This window comes from Boleophthalmus pectinirostris, unplaced genomic scaffold, assembly GCF_026225935.1.
Source record: "Boleophthalmus pectinirostris isolate CB_2022bp ecotype Guang Dong unplaced genomic scaffold, ASM2622593v1 HiC_scaffold_20, whole genome shotgun sequence".
NCBI classification, from domain to species: Eukaryota; Metazoa; Chordata; class Actinopteri; order Gobiiformes; family Gobiidae; genus Boleophthalmus; species Boleophthalmus pectinirostris.
In genome coordinates this window covers 13,882,292-13,902,887 of record NW_026571153.1, presented here as the reverse complement: position 1 = coordinate 13,902,887, position 20,596 = coordinate 13,882,292, and the positions used below count along the sequence as shown (strand labels likewise).

Sequence of the window (20,596 nt, the reverse complement as noted above, 5' to 3'; positions counted from 1 at the left end):
AATAGCAGAAGTTGTTTTATTTTGGTTTGTTGCATAAGATCAGTGTAGCGTCTACAGTGATGCGCTTGCTATATTGAACCGTTGTGAAGAAGAGGGAGCTGAGCCAAAAGGCAAAGCTCTCAATTTACCGCTCAATCTAAGTTCCTCCCCTCACCTATTGTCATGAGCTTTGGGTAATGGCCAAAAGGACGAGATTGCAGATATAAGAGGTCGAAATGAGTTTCTTCCTCAGTAGCTGGGTGTTCCCTTAGAAATAGGGTAACAAGCTCAGTCACACGGGAGGAGCTCAGAGTAGAGCTGCTGCTCCTTCACGTCAAGAGGAGCCAGCTGAGGTGGCTCGAGCATGTGTTCCGGATGCCTTCTGGGGAGGTGTTCCGGACATGTCCCACCGGAAGAAGTCCCTAGGGAAGACCCATGACACGCTGGAGGGACTATGTTTCTCGGCTGGCCTGTGAACGCATCGGGGTCCCCCTGAAGGAGCTGGAGAAAGTGTCTTGGGTGACAGAAGTCTGGGAGTCCCTCCTTAGACTGCTGCCTCCTCGACCCGGCCCCGGATAAGCGGAAGAAAATGGATAGATGCATAAGATGTACCAATTCCAGGAAAAGGTGGCAAGTAGTTGTAGGTGGTGGTAGTAGCAGGTGAAGGAGAAATAGTAGTAGTATGTATGTAGTTAGCAGATAGTATGCAGTAAAAGTAGACGGTAGCAGAGAAATTCTTGGTAAATTAAAGGCATGCCCTACCGATAAATTAGTTAATGTGTGTTTCTTTCACAAAGTAAAAGTAAAAGGAGCTGTTAATTTGAAAACTACCACTGTATGACATCACAAGGTGGATCAGAGCATTTAGAGCTTTGGAGACGTACTCAGACTAAATAAGATAAAGGGTTACTAAAACATATGCACTGCATTTATAAACATCTGTATACAAATCTTATGTATAAATCTTGCTAACTTCTTTCTATTATTGTCCTGTATAAATTCTTATAATCAAAATGAAATGATTAGTTGACTAATATCAGTTTTGGTCTACTAAGAAACCACCATAACTGACTAAAGGACTAAAGGACTACAGCCCTGGTATTTAGTAGGTTGAAGTATGATGGTAAGCAGTTGTTTTTAGTAGTAGTGGCATTCTAGTTCCAATAATTGTAGTAGAATTAGGTAGTACCTCGATAGCAAGAAGACATGGGTAGTAAGTAGGTAGTAGATGGCAGCAGTAGTTGTACTAGTTAATGGGTAGTAGTAGGTAGTAGCAATATCAGTAGTAGAATTGCTGGTACTCCAAAATACATGACTAAAAGTACATCAAAATACCACCAGTTATCCACATCCAAAGAATAAAAATAAATTAAAAAGTCACATGTGTTGATCAGGTCCTATTTGCACAACTATGTAAATATCCCAGTTGGAGGTAATACAATCCAATATCAAAGAAATACAAATACCAGTTTCTAATATTTCATTTTTAAAGATGTGTGGCACCATTGTACATGAAACTCTACACCATGTTCCCTTTATGTTAGGCGTGACAGAGGGGCACCATATGATCTTACACCAGACAAGCAGGTTCAGACAGGCCCTGTGTTAAAGCAGCACAGCCCCCTCACCCCAAACCCCCCCAGAGACCATTAAAACAACAGGTGCTCTGCTGGGTTCCCATGTGCCATAGCAGCTGCAGGTAATGTCACCTCTGACCTTTGAGCAACATCAACGGCCATGCTGGTAAGGTCCACTGAATGGGAATCAGACCCTAACCACATTAATTACATAGGAATTTGGTTGCTATAACTGCCCAATGTTTGGTGTAAACTGAAGAGCGAAATGAATCAAGGCAGCTGTGCTTGTGAGACAGATGGGACGCCATATTGTAAAAGAGAGCTCGCTATATGCAGGATTTAATAAGTCTCAAGTGACAACAAAGAGTTGACTCAAGTATAAGCATACCGTTTTCTGAATACATCCTGATTATTACTCTTCGATGCCAGAATTTAAAAATTTTGTGTTACAATTCTGTGACAAGAAACATCACGCTTTTCCAATTATTCATAATTATAGACACCACGATCAAACAACAGGGAAATCTTTGTACTCTAAATTGTCATCATTATTTTTTTGTTTTTTTAGCTATTACAATTGTTTTGTGACTGCTACTAGAGTAATCACAATTATCGGTTAACCCAATATTAATACCCTCACACCATTTACAAATCATTTTGTTTAAACCTGTTTGAGTTTCAGTTGAACTTTTTTTCACCACATCTTTCAGTTACAGATAATTTCTCAATGAGGTCCATTTGGTCTTCAGATATTTTTTGTTATTAGGGTTTTTTTTCAGACCAAGAGACAGTTTCGACTGTTCACTAGCGGTCTTCCTCACGTGATGCTGCTGTGACATGTCCAGTCAGCTGATTTATACAGGTTTTAGCACTGTCTTCCTGCCGTTCTTTCCTGACGACCAGACATGTCACAGCAACATCACGTGACCACTCTGAGGAAAACCACTAGTGAGCAGTCGAAACTGTCAGGTATGAAAACAAACTCTTGGTCTGAAAAAAGAACCTAATAACATACAGATAATTTCTTTAATCATTTCTGTAAACTCAAAGCATTTTTAATTATTACTAGACAGTAAGGCCCTTTTGTAGTTACAACAGCCTCGAGATGTGTCTACTAATCAATGTCAGAGGTTAATTTTGTATTTCATTAAGTGTTTTGCACAAGGACACATTAGCAGGTTGCACTTTGTGAACTATTCTGAACCACCAATCTTATCTTTATATTCACTCAACCTGTGCCACTGTTAGACAAAAGAAGTAGAAATATTTGCAGCAATAGTTTTCAGGTTTTCAATTCATTCCCAAAGAGGTTCATTCCAAAGGTCACTTTTATTTCTTGAGCGAAAAAACACCTTTGACAGCGTTTCAATCACATCAGAATGTACAGTAACATTTCTAAAAGGCAGACTCCCACCTTGTGACATCTACACACACATTGATCAGTTCTGTACTCACACACGGTGAGGTCAACATGAGCTCACGGCCGTTACATAATCTTTCTGACAAGTTCAACGTTTGTTCTTTCTTTTCTACAAGGAGAGATCATTTCACACTGTTCTTTTTTTTTTTAACAAGTGAGTAATACTTACAAAAATCCAAATACTGTGACATAACACCTTTAGCAGCATCATTGCAGAACTCTCACAACTCTGTCCCTTTAAAACACCTATTAACAATGACATAAAGCCTTCAGAAATGAAAATACTCTTCATATAATTAATACAAACTTTCAAAATAAAAGTGTAAAAACCAGCAGCAGAACATATTGCCCTTCTGCTGATCTGCATGGTACTCCTGGCTGAAAATATTTAAAACTACTTACAGAAAGATTTCCATAAAATGTGTGAATATGAAATAATAAGGATTCAGTTTTGCCTAGGTAAAACATCCATACTCACTAAACTAACTGCAGTCTTTCAAAATAAAAGTAAAAATTTAGGAGCAGTACAGTGAGTCCATTAACTCTAATTACTGTCTGTAGGCTATTAATGTGCTGGCTGAAATAATTTTTGCAATACGTAAAATGTCCAAGACGTCTGAAAAATACAAAAAGAGTAAAAAAAAGAGATTAATTTCCAGTGTAATTGGCAGATGTGGAAAACTTACTATTTAGGGATTCTTGTCACAAACGTGTGGCCTTCGCAGCGATGGCATTCACAGATACAGTGACTTTATCAGATGAGTGTATGATAAAAAGTAACAGTACACTTTTGCACTGTTAAGAGTTCTATATTTTTTGTTTTGCTTTCATAAAAATTCCACCTCTGCTAATTAAAACTAAGACATGCATAGAAAGAAAAGGGTATCATTTTCTACAAATCTCTATTGATATTTTGCAGTGGCGCTGGGGGTTTTACATGTGTGTGTATGGCGAAATGTTCACCAGATACAACCGTGAGACAATGCACACATTAGCAAACACTGCCAAAAAAAATTTGAGCTCTAAAATCTGCAAAGTATCAATAGGAAGTGGAAGGCCTACGTACATATTTTCATACATCACAGTGTTCAGAGTTACATTGTGTTAAAATAAACAAAAACGTTTCCTCATTTGAACAGTGTAAGTGGAAGTTTTTCACACATATTCCTTCCTCTTCAAACTCTACTGATCTGAATACAAAAATAGTGCCAGCAGTCTTGGTTCCTTCCTATGAGAGCACCGTTAGTGTGACAGTTCCTTTGGTCCTCTTCAGAATCCCCACTGCCTCTTCATGAGTGACTCCGTCTAAACTCTGCCCGTTCACCGCCATGATCTGGTCCCCTCTCTTCAGGCGCCCGTCCTCTGCTGCTGCTCCCTACGCAAACACGAGGTCTTTTTAGTTAATGACTCTCCAACTACACACATTTCTCGGGATACAGTCATTGATGGGAGAAATACGTTGAAAATGTATTTAGTTACAGAATACTGAAAACCTTTCCTCAGTAAATGGAGATGGAAAAAAATCACACATGCACTCACCACAAGAGCAGAGTTTTTTTTTTTCCTCACTGATTATGTGCTGTTTGAAGCCTAAATTACATGATCAAATAATGTAATGTGATTTTAGAAAAGTAACTATATTCTGAATACCACGAAATGAAAAACTGACTCAAAATTGGTATTCAGAAAACTTGCAGGGGTTCGCCGTCCACCCACTTCTCTCAACGTGAGATATAAAAAAATAAATATAAAATAGCTACAACTTAAATGTCAAACCAGAGCTATTGGCAATGGTGAAAACAACCTGCATAGACTTATGATATCTGCAGGACTGTCCTATAGTGACCTGAGACATGAGGGACCAGGACTGAACCAGGACTGAAACAGGTCTAAACCAGGATTAAACCAGAACTGAACCAGAATTGAGTGTCGGGACGGGTCCGGAGGAGCGCCTACGTAGACCGTCAGGTGACCGCAGGTGAAAGGACTGGCAGAGCTCTGCACCCCACGGAGCTAAGCGCAGCCATTGCCAATCGTGCTTTGCGGTCACTCTGGCTGGGGGGGGGTTCTCTCTCTCAAGTCCAAGATTAGTCCTGATTTAGACCTAGTGTAGACCTGATTTAGACCTGGTTTAGTCCTGGTTCAATCCTGGTTCAGTCCTGGTTCAGTTCTGGTTCAGTCCTTGTTTAGTCCTGTGTTAAGACCCGGGTGGATCAAACATATTAAAGAGGACACAGGACAATGTTACGTACTGAGCCAGTACGTAACATCCTGGTTTAGTCCTGGTTCAGTTCTGGTTTAGTCCTGGTTTACTCCTCTTGGTTCAGTCACGAATTGTGTACCCCCACTTAAGAAATCACCACTGGTTACTTCCCAACACAGTTAATAGATAGATAGATACAGTTCTGATTGATTGATTGACTGATTCGTTTTTATTTCAAGTTTGTGCCAAGAGAGAAACAATAATCCTATATACTACATATACATTGTAAACAACAGAAAAGCACATTTCTCGAAAAGGAGTTTAGTTAAAATAAAGATAAGACAAACCTTTCCGAATACTGTCTTCACATAGATGGGCAGGTCTCCATGCGGGCTGCCATAACCTCCCACTATACTGAAACCAAGTCCATCTGGGCCTCTTTCTAAGTTGATGGACTTGTACTGAGGTGGGCTAAAAACAAAGAAGAAAACAAATACTTAGAAGTAGTATAAATAGAAGTAGTACTCATAATAGTGCCATTTCATAATAGTAGGATAGTTCTCGACTAAAGAAATTCACTATTGTTTAAAGACACACCCTATGCATCATTCACTAAGGATCCTGCCCAGAAACTAATAAAATTCAGAGACGCTAACTCACTGCATTCCCCATTCAGGTATGGTTCAATTAAATCCTGATGATCCCAGAAAATAATTAGTCAAATAACTGAATCTTAAACTTGAGCCACTCTAACTGGATTTTCATTATACTGCTTTGATTCTGCATAATCAATACTTTGCAGCAGATGTGGTTAATATTCCCTGGGGGGAGTGATGTTGACTATAGGCACTGCTCTGAAACAAAACTAGTAAGGGCTTGTATCAAACTATTATCTGCCCCACATTAATTGTTATTTTAATACAGTAATATTTAGACTTCAAACAATCATTGACAAAACTAAATAAATAATAGTTTGTACCCAATATCGTCTTGAAAGATGGAGCTGGGTGTGAGACCTCCAGTGGCCTGCTCCTGAGACGAGGGTCCGGTCACAGTGTTGTCTCCCCCGGCAACCACCTGTAATCCAACACAACACAATTTTACACAGGTCATTCCCATTTATCTTGGTAATTTGTTTACTTCAAAGGCAGCGGAAGATTTGAACTGAGGGTGCTGATAAAGTACATCTAGGAGTCCATCTGAGTATTATCTAACTGTCTGCTGGTTATCTAAGAGAAGCAGAGACAATGAGTATGTTTACTTGGCAAGTAAAATCAGATACCTAGAATAATCTGATAGCATTAGATCTACTTTTTGGTGTGGTTTTACATGCACAAACAAAATCAGGAAAACCTCTGGTGATGTGTCAGTTTGGATTTTAGAGTTTTTAAAAGACAAGGTTGAAAGAACTAAAAACAACTCTTTCAATCTTTAACATATTCTCTTTCATTTTTGTATCTTTGCTTTCAGATTCTTCTCAGATGTAACAGTTTATGTAACATTTCAATAACTCCAGAGATCAGATAATGATCAGAAGCATGTAAACAGACAGTGTAAAGTACCTGCAGCTGTATTGAGCCTGTGGCATTCTTCAGCAGAGACACGGCCTGTGAGTGTGTCATGCCTTCAGTAGATGTGCCACAGATACTGAGGATCCGGTCCCCAATCTGACAAATGTGGAAATTCAAAGTTATAAATTAAACTAGTATTAAAATACACATTAAAGTAAACATCAGAAACCTCTGGAAAGGTACACTAAATAAATTAGTAACTTAAAGTGTAACTTTTCTTCTGGAAGAATCTGCCACCTGCTTGTCTCCATGGAGATATTCTTGTTTTGCCCTGATTATTCCACAGTACGGAAATAAACTTGGTAATCACAATGAAGACAGGCTAATGGTCAGATCTATGGAGAAGCAAGCTTGAACATAGTAAAAATTCCTGTTTAAGATATTTTTGAGCTACAAAACCCCTGTAAATTAACAAATCCAAGGTAGATATGTTTAATGCCCTACTGTGGAATTTTCCTGGAAAAGAAATCTCTCCATGGAGACACAAGCATTGAACCCTCCACCTTAGAGGTTACTCAGGCTATACCCTTGAAAAGGTGCACTGTGTTTGTCTATATGTAGATGTTGCTTTGCCTGGAATGATTCACAGTGTCTGTCGCTATGGAAACAGGCAGGTGATGCCACTAGACCAAGTTATAGGTCAGCTTCGTGGAGCGGTGAGCCTGCTCATAGTAAGAAAAGATTGTCTTTTTCAAGATACATTTTTTTTTAGCAATAAAACACCTTATTGAAGACATGCAAGATAGACAAGTTTAATGCCAAAATGTTACACAGTCTGGATAAATCAGTGACATATCCATGGAGACAAACAGGTGGCGGACTCACATCAGAAAAATTACATTACATTACAAGTCATTTGCTCATAATTTTGCCAGATGGTAGTAGCAGCTTTCTTTCAGTATTCCTATTGTTTTGCCTCGGAAATGTCGCTGAGCTATGCTAATTTCACGTGAAAAGTCCCATATGTTTTTTAAAATAGTCAGTGGTGCATTACAAGTTACAGTTTTGGGGTTTACACAAAATAAAAAGTAGGAAGTAGTGGGCAAAAACAACAGCTTTTAGTTATTATCTGAATGAATGATTGGAAAGATGCAGACTCTATTCAAGCCTTGGTTTGCCCCAGTCTTTTGTAGGAGTCTGTTTTATAAGTCCTGTGGTCTAACTGCAGGAGTAGGAGATTTATTATCCCTGTCAGCGGCGGATATTGTCTTCTCACAATGGGGTCATAGAGAACTACAATTGTCATTTTAGCTTGAAAGGTCACCGCCAACATCTGTAGGCTCTTGACCTTTTCCAGGGTTCACAATCCAGTCAAGTGAAATGAATAGGATGATCTGTTTATCAGTTGTGTTACATATGAATGGATTTGTGTTTAAAATATATTACCTTGAGATTTTGGGTTTGAGCTGCAAGGCCAACAGGATTCATCATTGCAATAAATATAGGGATGTCTCCAAGAGGACTGCCCACTCCTCCAGCGATACTGATGCCCAGAGTGTCAGTGGGACCTTTGGTGAACTCTACTGTTCTGGTGTCGGGCTGGTCCAAAGCTACAAACACAAAACACGAAAATAGTTGTTTTAAGATCATTTGGGGTTATAAATGCAGTAAATGTCGTTTAATTTTGCTGAAAAATAATTGATTGTTGATTGATTCATGTGACTGTAACAATGTAATAAAAGAATATTTGTATAACTAAAACTAAGCCTTTTCATCGTCAGTTTTAGAAAAATCCAGTGTGCAAATTTTTCAAATAACAAAAAATTTAGCAGGTTTTAATAAGTAATACTTACATTCCAGACTTCTACTGGGTTTGTCAGTGTCACTGGGGAAAATGCCAGGCTCTAAACTTGATTGTCGGCCCATTTTGGTGCTAGCTTCATTCTGGAACAATGAATGATATTTATTAGTTGCCGGAGATTCGATTTGAACTATATATACATAAAAAAGAAGCAGGTAATCGTATTACCTGGCTAGTCTGAGACAGTCTTCTTTCTGAGTGGAATGGACCAGCTTTAAATCTTCCAACTTCCATTTTCAACGTCCCAACACAGCACTAAATACAGTAAAACAATATAATTACTTTGGTTAAATAGCATAATATGGGCGTATTATTATTCTGATCTATCTTCTAATGTTGTTTCCTCTTCCAAAACATACCTCGAGTTGTGTTTTGTTTCATACACATGTTTAACACATAAATCCTGTATATTTAAGCAGTTAGGCAGTTTTTCTCTCATACAGAAAACACTCTATGCCACCTTGTGATGTCATGTGGTGATACAGTGATACAACTCCATAGATCTTCACTAGAATCATTTGGATAATTTCAGCCCTGGAATTGCTAATCTCCATTGAACAAAAGGAAAAACGTCGCTGCTAACGATTGCATGACAAGGTGGAATAGAGCATTTTGAGCTTAGGAAATGTAGGCAAACCAATAATTCAGATTACTCAAACATATGTGAATGAAACAAAACAACTCCAGATATGTTTTTGATGAGGTTTTAACAAGAGTCAATTTTGTGGTCATGTGGTTGGTTCATAAAAATAGTTGTAATCCTACTTTCAGCAGAGCCGCCACAGCTTCCTGGGTGGCAGAGCGCACATCTTCACCGTTCACTGACAGAATCTGATCTCCCTGCATTAACCGACCATCAGTGTCCACCAAACCACCTTTCACAATATCAGACACAAATACTCCTGTATCATTCCTGGAAAAAAAGAAAGGAAAAAGAGAATAACAGTTGAAAGCTGGTTTACAATTTAATTCACAATGGAATTTAATACCTACTGTCTACGTGATTCTACCGTAACCCAAAAAGAATCTTTGACTTTATGTGACGTGCCAGAGTCTGGGATTTTTGGCTGTCACACCACACCACTAATTACTACTATGCACTTTCCACTTTTACCACTAGTTTTCAGTTTCCCTTATTTTTTTACCATCATACTAAAAAAAATTATGAGTTGTTCCACCACGTGTGAAGCAAATGAAAGAAGATATTCTTTTTTCAACAACATTATATTCAAGATTATTTAAAAAATATAAATAAATAAAAATAAATAAAACCTTTTTAAGTTTCCTACAAATACTGAAACTAAAGGTGTACCATGCAACTTTACTGGTTAGGGTACTCTTGCTTCTCCATGGAGGGTATTATAATTTTGACAGGAATGTTCCACACTATGACAATAAACGTGTCCATTAAACTGATGATGTGCTCAGAATCCATAAAAAATATGCAGTCTTACACCTCTCACCAGTTCGCCTCTCCACGGATCAGTCTGACACTGTTAACTCTCTCCAGGCAGGCGTTGCAGATTTGCAACAGCTGTTACAATTCTTATCTGCTCAGATGCAAAATGGCTCCAACTGCCTGCCACAGCTCAGGCACGTTTTTCCTGAGACAAGCAGGCAGTAGACCCTTTACCCGAGAAATTGCATAGTGCAAAATAAAATGATCTAGACTGGAAATTAATTTAACTTTTAATGCAATTTCATTTTCATAACATTTAACCAAAGCAAATCAGACATTAGTTTTTCATTGTGAGTTACCTGTGGTCCCGCGATCTGCATTAAAGAGAAAAAGTTTTACAATTAACATGTTTTCTTACTGAAAACATATTACATATACTGCTAAGGTTGTCAAAAGTACCAAAACTAGATAGTTATTTGAGCAAGTATCAATACTAAAAAAGTCCTATTTACAGGAGGGAAATGAACCTTTTCTGAATAGCTTTAGAATGATCTTGAGCTGTATCAGAACGAGTATAAAACATAGACTAGTATACGCCCATGGACCACTATGGAACCTACCTGGACCACGGAATGATTACATAGATATAACACCACATAGTAATATAAAATATAAAAGAAAGTGCTATGATTTAATGTTGAAATCATTCTCTAAAGGTCTATTCCTTAGTATCGAAACAGAGTTGACATTTTTAGTACTTTGACAATACGCACGCTCTATCTGTGCTACTCTCTAACATTATGTCATATCCAAGCCAAACAGAATGTCCCTGACCTCCTGCCCACGATGCTCAGACCCAGGCCTTGTCCCGGTTTCTTCTGCAGCTCCACAGAGAAGGAGTCCCACAAGTCCTCCTCCTTGTACTGAGTCTCATCTCTATAGACCGAGAGACGGACCTTCTGCGGAGTCTGGCGTAGGACGTTTATGGCTTCATCGTGTGTAGCAGCTCGCAAGTCAATACCATTCACCTGTAAGTAGAAAGACATATTAGTTTAAGAGTAGTATCTTATGGATTGTACGTGTATTAAAAATTAGAGCAGCAAGAGTTATTATATTAAATTGGGAATAGCTATTTGTATAGTCGCAAATTCTAAAGACTCAATTAGAAAGATTATTTGAGCAATTGTCCCAGATATATCTAGTAGGCGATCTTGAGGTCAAATATGTCCTCTGTGCTGCTGTCTACATCAGTTATAAAGCGTTTTATTGTCAGGAAGCGAGCATTTAGCCAGGTTGGTTCCACCTAGTGCCTCCGCTCTATTTCATTTCTCTCCAGTGACTAGGTCAGGAATCAGAATACACTAGATGTTTTGCAAGAAGAAAAAGTGCACCAGCCAATCAGCGAAGAGCCATACATTCGGTGTTGACAACATTTTGTGAATTTTATCAAGGGGAAAGACGTTATTGCTCTTCTTCCCTAAATAGCAGCGATTGGTTAAATAAAAAAGTACCTGCCTACCATCAAACAAACAAATTCTAATGCTGCGAGGTCAGACGGTTTCTACAAAGTGAAACCGGCTGATGAATCAGGCTAGTGAGCATTACCATGGTATCTCTTGTTATTGTGATGGCGAAAATAGCTGTGGTTTTCATGTTTTTTAACACAGTAAAAATTAAGTAGACTACAGTGCCTTTAACATAACGTCTTCTGCAAAACTGCAAAATTACCCTCTTATAAAATCTGCTAAGCCTGTACTTTAGACCTTTACAAACATGTCCTGAAACGCACGAGATTCTTGGATTAGCAGTAATTTACCAGTTCATATTTCAGTCTCCTCTCTAATGTTAATGCTCCAGGACATGTTTAAAAGGCGCACTCGGAAAGGAATTCACACTTTAAAACAGTCTGGTAATCCTTCATTCTTCTAGGATTGTTTCACTACGAAAACAATACACAAATGTAACTGTAAACGCAATAGTGGTCAGAAAAAATAGCAATGAGACCGTTTCCCAAAATTAAAGTTAAATCTAATTGTGAAACAAGTTAGAAAAATCACTATTTGATCTATTCGCTCAACCCTAACCAATGGCGTATTCAATATTTTGTGCACTTAACTGGAACATTATCTTCCCACAGAACACTTAAATACACAATTACAATGTTTTTCTGCCTACTTCAGGCAAAAGGAAATAGCCCATTAGCTTAAGCCCTGCACATTTAAAGCATTTTTCCCCATAGCAGCTAATAATGCAATGGGAAAGTCCTCCTTTTAACTTATTTTTCCGCTAACTTTTCTTTTAGCGCAGCAGATTGGCGTTGGCACAAAAATGAATAGAAAAGGGCAGGAAAGTCATGAGGCTGAGTGTGCATGCATGCGTGTGTGCTTTTGAATTCACATACAAAATACGCATCTCCACCCATCGCCTCTCTGTGTGGTGAGCAGAGGTCAAAGCAAGGTCGGGAACTCATACATAACCTAATCCGGGCTCTTCACGACAATTACCTCAGCCTTCCATAGCAATTTTGAAAGTTAGTTGAAAAAACATCCCAAAATTACAAGATTCTTTGATTTGTTTGAACATAGAAAGCCAACTCCTCAGGCACTTAATTAACCACTTGCGTATCTAGGTCGTATCAGTGCTTATTATACCACACAGGCTCGGTACCTCCAGAATTTGGTCTCCTGCCCACAGCCTGCCGTCCTTGGAGGCAGCCCCTTCTTCATAAACCTCGTGGATAATGATGGCCCCCTGCAGAGACAGAAAACAACACAGTCAATAAAGGAGACACAGGAGAGATAGAGCGAGGTAAGGGTGAATGGGTAATAAAAGTCTGGGTTATTCATGTGTGTAATGGCCAGGTTAGCTTCATTCGTTAGACATATAATGCGAAATGGCTTTTTTGTAATGGGAAGGCAGAGCTATTAACGGCAAACTAATATTCTTATTGTGAGCATCACCCACTTGTTTTCATGGAAACAGAAAAGTTTAATGAACATTCAAGGAGAAGTTCATAGATTGTATATCAAAATTAGGGCGCCCAGAATTTCAAAATCAAAAAATGGGACACTCGGTTTGGTGTGGTTGGTGATAATAAAATAGTGAAACGAGTACGTAAGGAAAATTGTTATGCACTTGGTGAGTCAGTATAGTCATATTTTTGGTGTTTTGGACATTTTTAAGCAGCTTTTCTGTATTTTACTGAAGCAAACAACAATTTATGCCTCTTTACTGTTGGCAAATTGGTCAAAAATAAGGACACCTGGGATATTTCTTGTATAAAACTTGGACAAATCTAGCCTGATTTATCAGCTGGCTACACGTCGTAGAAACCGTCAGACCCTGCAGTGTTAGAATTCGTTTGCTCGCAGTAGGCGGGTACTTTTTATCATTTAACCACTCGCTGCTATTTGGTCGAGACGTATGTAATGTGCCTCTTACAGGGCTTGTATTATTATTATTTATTGTTTATTATTTTCTCAAATTCCGTACGAAGAAGGGCAATAACGTCTTTCCCCTTGATAAAATTCACCAAACATTCTCTTTGTTCCGGCTTTAAATCCTTGATGTCGGGAATCGTTGCCAACACAGAATGTATGGCTCTTCGCTGATTGGATGGTGCTCGAACTCGTACTTCCGGGGTTCTTGCAAACTGTCTACTGTATTCCGATTCCTGACCTAGTCACTGGAGAGAACTGAAACTGAGGAGAGGCACTAGGTGGCGCCAGCCTGGCTAGGACAAATCAGTGGTTTTGGATAAATGTGCTGGGACAGGTGACACAGGGCTCAAAGCTGAGACTGTCACGGGTAAATAGGGAAGTCTGGTCACACTTTTCAAAATAGAAAGTGAGCATGGAAGCACATCCGGCTCCATCAACTCCAATTGACTTTACATGGACAAATTCTCACTCCTCTACCTGTAAATGCTGCAGTGAGCCTCAACATTTTGGTCCTAAAATGTTTGTAATAACCCGCTCTACATGATCCTTGTGTTTTTATTTTGTTATTGTGCCCATAAAAACTACTATACTGCAATACTCTCTCTTGAGCTTCATTTGACTGGACGCTATGAATGACGTCACTCTCTTTGTCTTTATACAGTCTGGAGAAGCCGCAGTGACATCTCTATGAAGACAAGCAGGTGGCAGACGCTCCATCAGAAAAGTTACACGGTGCACATTTAAGTAAAATGAAATAAGCTAAAAAACATAACTCTCCTGCAAATGTGATAATGGTTTAAACACCACAGCACCAAGACCAAAGCAGGAAGTATCACTCGTTGTTTACTTTCGCCTGTACGTATGCGCCTCCCAGTGCTACATATGCTCTTGGGTTCAAAGGTCACATTCCAGAGGTAGATATTGTCTGCTGTGGTGAGGCGGGACAATGCTTCGCTCGCCCAGGCCTGAGTGAGCAGACAGAATGGATGGGCCCAAAGGAGGAGTGCGTCTGTGACAACATCATTTCCTACATTCCTCAGTTTCCACGGCTATTTCAAACCTACCTCCTATACCGCAGAAGAATCCAAGTGGGTGGCATAGGAGTAGCAGCCAAATTTACAGAATATAATAGTTTGTGTATACTCAAATGAATGAAGTCATGATTTGTTGCAGTAACTGTATATTACTGTGCAGCAGTTTAGCATCTATTAATAAGAATTTGCTCATTTGATGCAAGTAGATCTAGTGAAAAATATTAAGCGTCAATTTCACTTTTTAAACTTTTGTGCCTTTGTTAACATCATTATTAATTTGTACGACCATAAACACAAAAACAATAAATTAAAAATATCAAAGCTGGTGAAAATACAGTCTATTTCTTTATTTCGTATCCACCTCAAAAAATATTTAAAGCTAAGGTGTGCTTAGCCGGGGAACTATCTCCAGATCTTGAGCAAAGCTTGGTCAAGAATAACTGTAGGATTTTTCCTACTGTGCATGGTTTCAGTCATTGACTTCACACCTGATGACTATCCTAACGTTTACCCAGGCCTGGTATAGTCGTAAAAGTGTAACCATATGGCTGGACTTTATAAATAGACCTAATAGACATAATAGTTGGTTCTGAATTTAGGTTCCCATGCTGAACTTTCTTCTCTGTTCTACTTTTTCACTGTTCAAGGCTCTGCACCAAATCCTTACTATCTGAAAAACAGAGCTAGTTAATTTTAAATGGTTTGGTTTTGGTTTTAAATGGTTTTAAGTGGTCACTTCCTAACGAATCAGAGCATCCTCATTCATCACAATGAGATTATAAGTTGCATGTTTCATAACTTTCAGAGACTAGAGTGGAGTTTTAGTAGATGCAGACAACACACAGCGGTCTTATAAAAACTGGGGCAGGACATATTTTGCTCAACTACGCGGAAAAAATATGTACAGCCACTTTTAAGTTGTGTGCTAATGAATCTTGTGTCTTTTGTTTCATACCAGCAGGGTATCGCAGCCCCCCACGATGCTCAGGCCCAGTCCCGTGCGCCCTTTGGAGATGTCGATGGTGGTCTCACAGCCTGGGATGATGGGGCAGGTCGTGGGGTCACAGGCTAACGTGGAAGGAGTGGATGAACGGCTCAGATCTAACACAGACACATATTACAGTAAATTATATGTAAAAGTGGTTTTAAATCGCATGTTTAAGTATGACTCACTTGTTAGGGTTTCTGCGTCTGGTTGGCTGTAGGTGCAGGTGATGCTGGGGAAACTGGGAGGGCCATCTGACTCATAGAGCTCCAGGTTGCTTGATTGCTATAATATAATACAGGACAATGCTTAATTACAGATGATGAGACCTAAAACGTGTTTTTAACACACAATTAAGTAAGGAAGGAGGGAAGCAAGTACTATAATCAAATAATTCCACATTTATTATCAATATTTGACCCCTATAGTTTCACACACTCAGATTAAACAGGTTCTGGTACAAAATCTATAAATGCAATCAAAGTCTCAAGCTTGTATCTCTGAATTTATGTTTAGGAAAGTCTCTATAGCAATTAACTACTATATCTTTTAGTAAATCAAAATAGTGTATAATTTCTTTAGAATGGCCATAAGTCCTCAAAAGCCCTTCAAATCCCTATAAAGTAACTTGAATAACAGGGTAGGGTTATGGATTATGGCCCTCAAATTATAACAGCACGCTATGTGGCAGGTGACCTACACATAATTATAAAAGTTTCAATTCATTGCGTCATTCATAGGTCATGGAGGAGCAATATTCTACCATATAGTGAATTGTGAGTACCTTTCCAGTGTGTCCTTTGGCCTCATCCCCATTATCAGAGTTGGGTTCTTCAAACACTTTGGCAGGTTCATTGTCCTCCTGTTATAGAAAAACAAATGTCTTTTCTCTTCATTTCCCATTTCTGTTTAAAGATAAAACATTGGGGACTGGTGTGTTTGAATTAGGGAGCTGCACAGATGTTTCTCTGTTTAAATGTCTGTCCCTGGTGCTCGTTCTACCATATGGACCATACCGAAAGGGGCTTTCCAGGAATAATCACTCTCCATGCTTTTTAGTCGTTCATATTTGGGTCTCAAATTATTCGTTTAAATTGGTGGTTATCACGAATCATGTCTTTCCTATGCTTTTCCTACTTTTCCAATTTGGAGTAAGCTTAAAACGAATGTTAACTTTTTTATAGTTGACTTACATTAATTCTAAATGCTTGTGTCTGTATAGTCCAAATAACAATTAACCATTAATTTACAAATATTGTGATAGTTATGATTATTTCAGTTAATTTCTGTTTTGCAATGATACAACTGAACTGAATGTTAAGCTTAGACTAAACCAGGGTTATACCAGGACTGCACCAGAAATACCGTTCCCAAAACGTATAATTTAACCTTCAAAAAATTGTCTACCATCTGCACTTTCCCCACATTTTGAAAACCACTTGTGTAAACTAGACCTTTTTGTCCTTTTCTATTCACTCCATACTTTGTTTACTTTCTTTTTATGGCTCTTTCCTGTCCTCTTTCTCTGTCTTGTCAACTTGTCATTCTTGAGTGTCCTTTTCAGCCCTCGTTCTTTCTTATTGTCATCTCCATTCTGGTTTCAAGTGACTACAACCTATAGTGAAGTGCTTAGCTGTATGCACGCTTATGGAAATGTGACTCACCTTTGAGATGATGATGTCACCGTTGGTGGCTGTGATTTCGATCTGTAATGAAACAGGAGGAGGTAAATAACAGCCTATTTGTGAATGTCTACACCGGTGTTTGTGGGTTTAAAGATGCAGAGGCCCCAGGCTACACAAACTGTTATTAGGAAGTCAAGTTATACTGTATAGCAACATGCATACAGACAAGTGTAAGACCTTTGATTCCAGCAGGAGACTAAGGATTGAAATGAGCTTTGGCAACGATCCTGCATATTTATCAGTATATGCTACTTGTTTTTAATATGCACTGTCCTTTTAATAGATAAATACAACTACTAAATCATGTATTTGTACACATAAAATAATGATGTACACAAAGGAAATATGTTTGCCAAGTAGTAGTAGTAGTAGTAGTAGTAGTAGTAGTAGTAGTAGTAGTAGTAGTAGTAGTAGTAGTAGTAGATAGTAGTAATAGTAGAATTTGTATTTTAAGTAGTAGAATTAGCAATATTAGTAGTAGATAATTTTCTAATAGAGGTAGAACCAAGTCATTGTCTTGCAAGTCTCAAGTAAGTCTCAAGTCTTTGACCTCAACTCCGAGTCAAGTCCCAAATCAAATTCAGGCAAGTTCAAGTTGAGTCTTGAGTCAACGGCCAATAAGTCCAAGTCAAGTCCAAGTCATCTGCTTTGAGCTTCAAGTCATTTAAACAAGTCTTTAAACCAAAGTATCAAATCTAGCTTAGATTTTTGCAATTTATATGATGTTTAAGATAAATTGTACTTAAAAAAATCATTGTATATTTATATATGTGTATTTATAGAGTATATAAGAGTTGTAGAAAATAATTTTGTTTATTTGTCCTTTTAAATGTCTTGACAAGATCTTAGAGAGAATCATTACAGTCAGAAAAGAAAGAATTCAGATTTAAAATTGTTTCTCAAGTCTTCTCAAGTCACAGGCCTCAAGTCCGAGTCAAATCCCAAGTCACTGACCTTCAAGTCCAAGTCGAGTCCCAAGATTTTAGTCTATTTTATCAAGTCAAGTCTCAAGTCCTAAAAATACTGACTCAAGTCTGACTGTAGTCCAAGTCACGACTTGCAAGTCCTCACCTCTGTTTTCTAATATTTCCATAGCAACTGCTCAAACTGTCTACAAACACCACCACTTTAGTATGTTATTAAAATAGTTGAACAGTTTTCTAGTTTTTCTAAGCCATCACTTGTATGCATATGTATTATTGCCATCAGATATGTATACCTGCATGTTGTGTGTATTAGTACTCCACCGTACCTCATTTTGGGGCTCCACTGTGTCTTCCTCACTGTCTCTCACTGGTCCCACAGCCATCTGGTGAAGCGCCTCTGTGTTCCTGTACAAGAGTCATAACTCATCTTAATTGTCGCTCTGTTTCCACCAAGAGAGATTTATGTTCAATAATCATAGTGCTGTTTGAAGGGTTCAGGCCGAGGATGCGAGTTAAGTACAAGGTCAACTGGTGAGATTATGTTAAAGATAGCTCAGAGACAAAGTATAAATATGATAAGTATGTCTTTTCAACGTTTAATCACAAGGTAATACAAGCAAAGGTCATATTTTAATTAAATTCTGTGAACAAATGAGACTTTTTTAAATGTATGCAAATTTGACAAATAACATCTAACATCATTACATCTCCAGCACAATTGCATCGAGAACCATTTAGGTTTCTTTGATGTTACAATGGCTCCATCTGGTGGTTCCTATCATGCAAGACAACTCATGCAAAAATATAAAGAGTTCAAATAAAACGTGGCTTCTATCATAACTTATTTTAATTGTCTTTTTACGAGTAATTAATTTTAATTAGAATTGAGACAGTGTTGTGCCCAGATGCTTGTGATGCTTTACCTGATAAAAATGATCTTGACTTTTGAAGGAGAGCTCTTGATAATGGATGAAGCGTTCTGGTGACTGTGGCCATACAGGACCTGCCCGTTTATCTAGGGGAAAAAAGACAGAGAAATGTTAAATTTAAGCTTTGTCTAATGGAATAAATTGTGCTGTATCATTGTATAAAGAAATAAAAAATGCAAAATAGTGAATGGCTACAGGCTACTCTTGCATCTGAAAGTCTCTGAAATTGATGGTAAAACTGAAACGGCATGATACTCAATACTGATTTTGAAACTATGAAGATAATAAACACATTTTTGGACAACTATTTTTTCTTTTTTTCACCACAAATTAATTGTAGTTCCTTTTAATTTTATTTATTTAATGTTATACTAGTTCTAATATAGATTCTAGGAGAACTAGGGGTGAGACAAGATTCCATTTCCACAAGATGAGATGAGTTTCAAGATTAAGAACAAATAATTCCTAATATATAAATTGTGCAATCCAATTAATATTTATATAATATTATATTTTGCATACTGCTTTTGCGTACTGCTTTATGGAAATGTAAGAGATGTAACTCCACTCCACTCCACTCCAAAAGCAAACACAGATCATTATACTGTATGTGTGCACAATTTAGTGACAATTTTATTTCTCAAGATGCTGTGGCACTAGATCTTGTCCCATCTATATATTAACCAATGAAAAAAGTCTAATCAAGCAGTTTTATTTCTATAGATTTTTCCATATAGTCTTTAGATGTCATCATACCTCCAACAGCTCATCTCCCACCATCAGTCGTCCGTCCCTGCCGGCTGCTCCGCTGGGCTCTATCCCCACCACAAACACACTCATGCGGGTGCGGTCCCTGTTCCCCGCCAGGCTCAGACCCAGCCCCGTTCGGCCTTTCTCCAGCTCGATCATGTGGAGGACCCCCGGGAGGCTGCCATAGCGCTGGATTATGTTCTCTAAAGGAGACAGGGGAAGCCAGGATAAACAGATGTAAGCTGACAATACTGCGAAACTGTGCCAACTCTGTCTCAAAGCCAATGTGACTTTTCTTATTGTACTTTTTGTTACCTATGTATTGTCTGACATCCTGGTATTCTTTGGTATTCTATACATGAGTTTTATCTTCCTGTTTATAGGCCCCATTTTAAGGACTTTTAACCACTCAGTATATAATTTTGTTTTGAATGGTTGTTATGGCAGTGGTGCTTTGAGATTATTGAATTTCAGTTTGCAAGTTCTTAAATTGCGAAGATTAAATTATTTAAATACCATAATGTTCTCTGAAAATAAAATATCTTGTCTTATCATTTTATAACAAAAAACATTCAGTCATTTTTGTATTAATTTAGCAGTTAATGCCCCTGGAAATATATCAAATCAACAGTGAAATTAATCTTCATTTTGAAATGAATATCGTAAATCTTATTTGAGAAAATCACTTTCAAAGGTCTTTCAAAATTGTTCTGCCATTTTTTAAACCAATGCAAACTTTAAAATAATCTCAAAAGTGCATTGTCATTTTTCAGTTATCTTCCCCGTTCCAGGATAAAGCGACTCCTCCGATTGCATCTCTTTTCCTTGAGTTATACGACAAAAAGTGAAAGTTTGAAATGTCACACCGCTAACTTTGTTTTAACGCTAACCTTTTGT

The 20,596-nt window shown here is 38.1% G+C and overlaps 1 protein-coding gene across 1 annotated transcript in view; it reads right to left on the bottom strand.

Annotated features, from left to right (window-relative positions):
- Positions 1–2,888: 2,888 nt before the first annotated feature.
- LOC110159319 (multiple PDZ domain protein) overlaps positions 2,889–20,596 on the bottom strand; it is a 67,450-nt gene continuing 49,742 nt past the window's right edge. The window contains 17 exon segments of the mRNA XM_055156638.1: positions 2,889–4,351; positions 5,527–5,650; positions 6,159–6,256; positions 6,742–6,846; positions 8,137–8,300; positions 8,544–8,634; positions 8,720–8,806; positions 9,317–9,464; positions 10,785–10,978; positions 12,618–12,701; positions 15,380–15,525; positions 15,598–15,694; positions 16,194–16,271; positions 17,074–17,115; positions 18,347–18,425; positions 18,944–19,035; positions 19,706–19,902. Of these exon segments, the coding sequence (XP_055012613.1) occupies positions 4,205–4,351; positions 5,527–5,650; positions 6,159–6,256; positions 6,742–6,846; positions 8,137–8,300; positions 8,544–8,634; positions 8,720–8,806; positions 9,317–9,464; positions 10,785–10,978; positions 12,618–12,701; positions 15,380–15,525; positions 15,598–15,694; positions 16,194–16,271; positions 17,074–17,115; positions 18,347–18,425; positions 18,944–19,035; positions 19,706–19,902 (1,973 nt within the window). The 3' untranslated portion in view covers positions 2,889–4,204.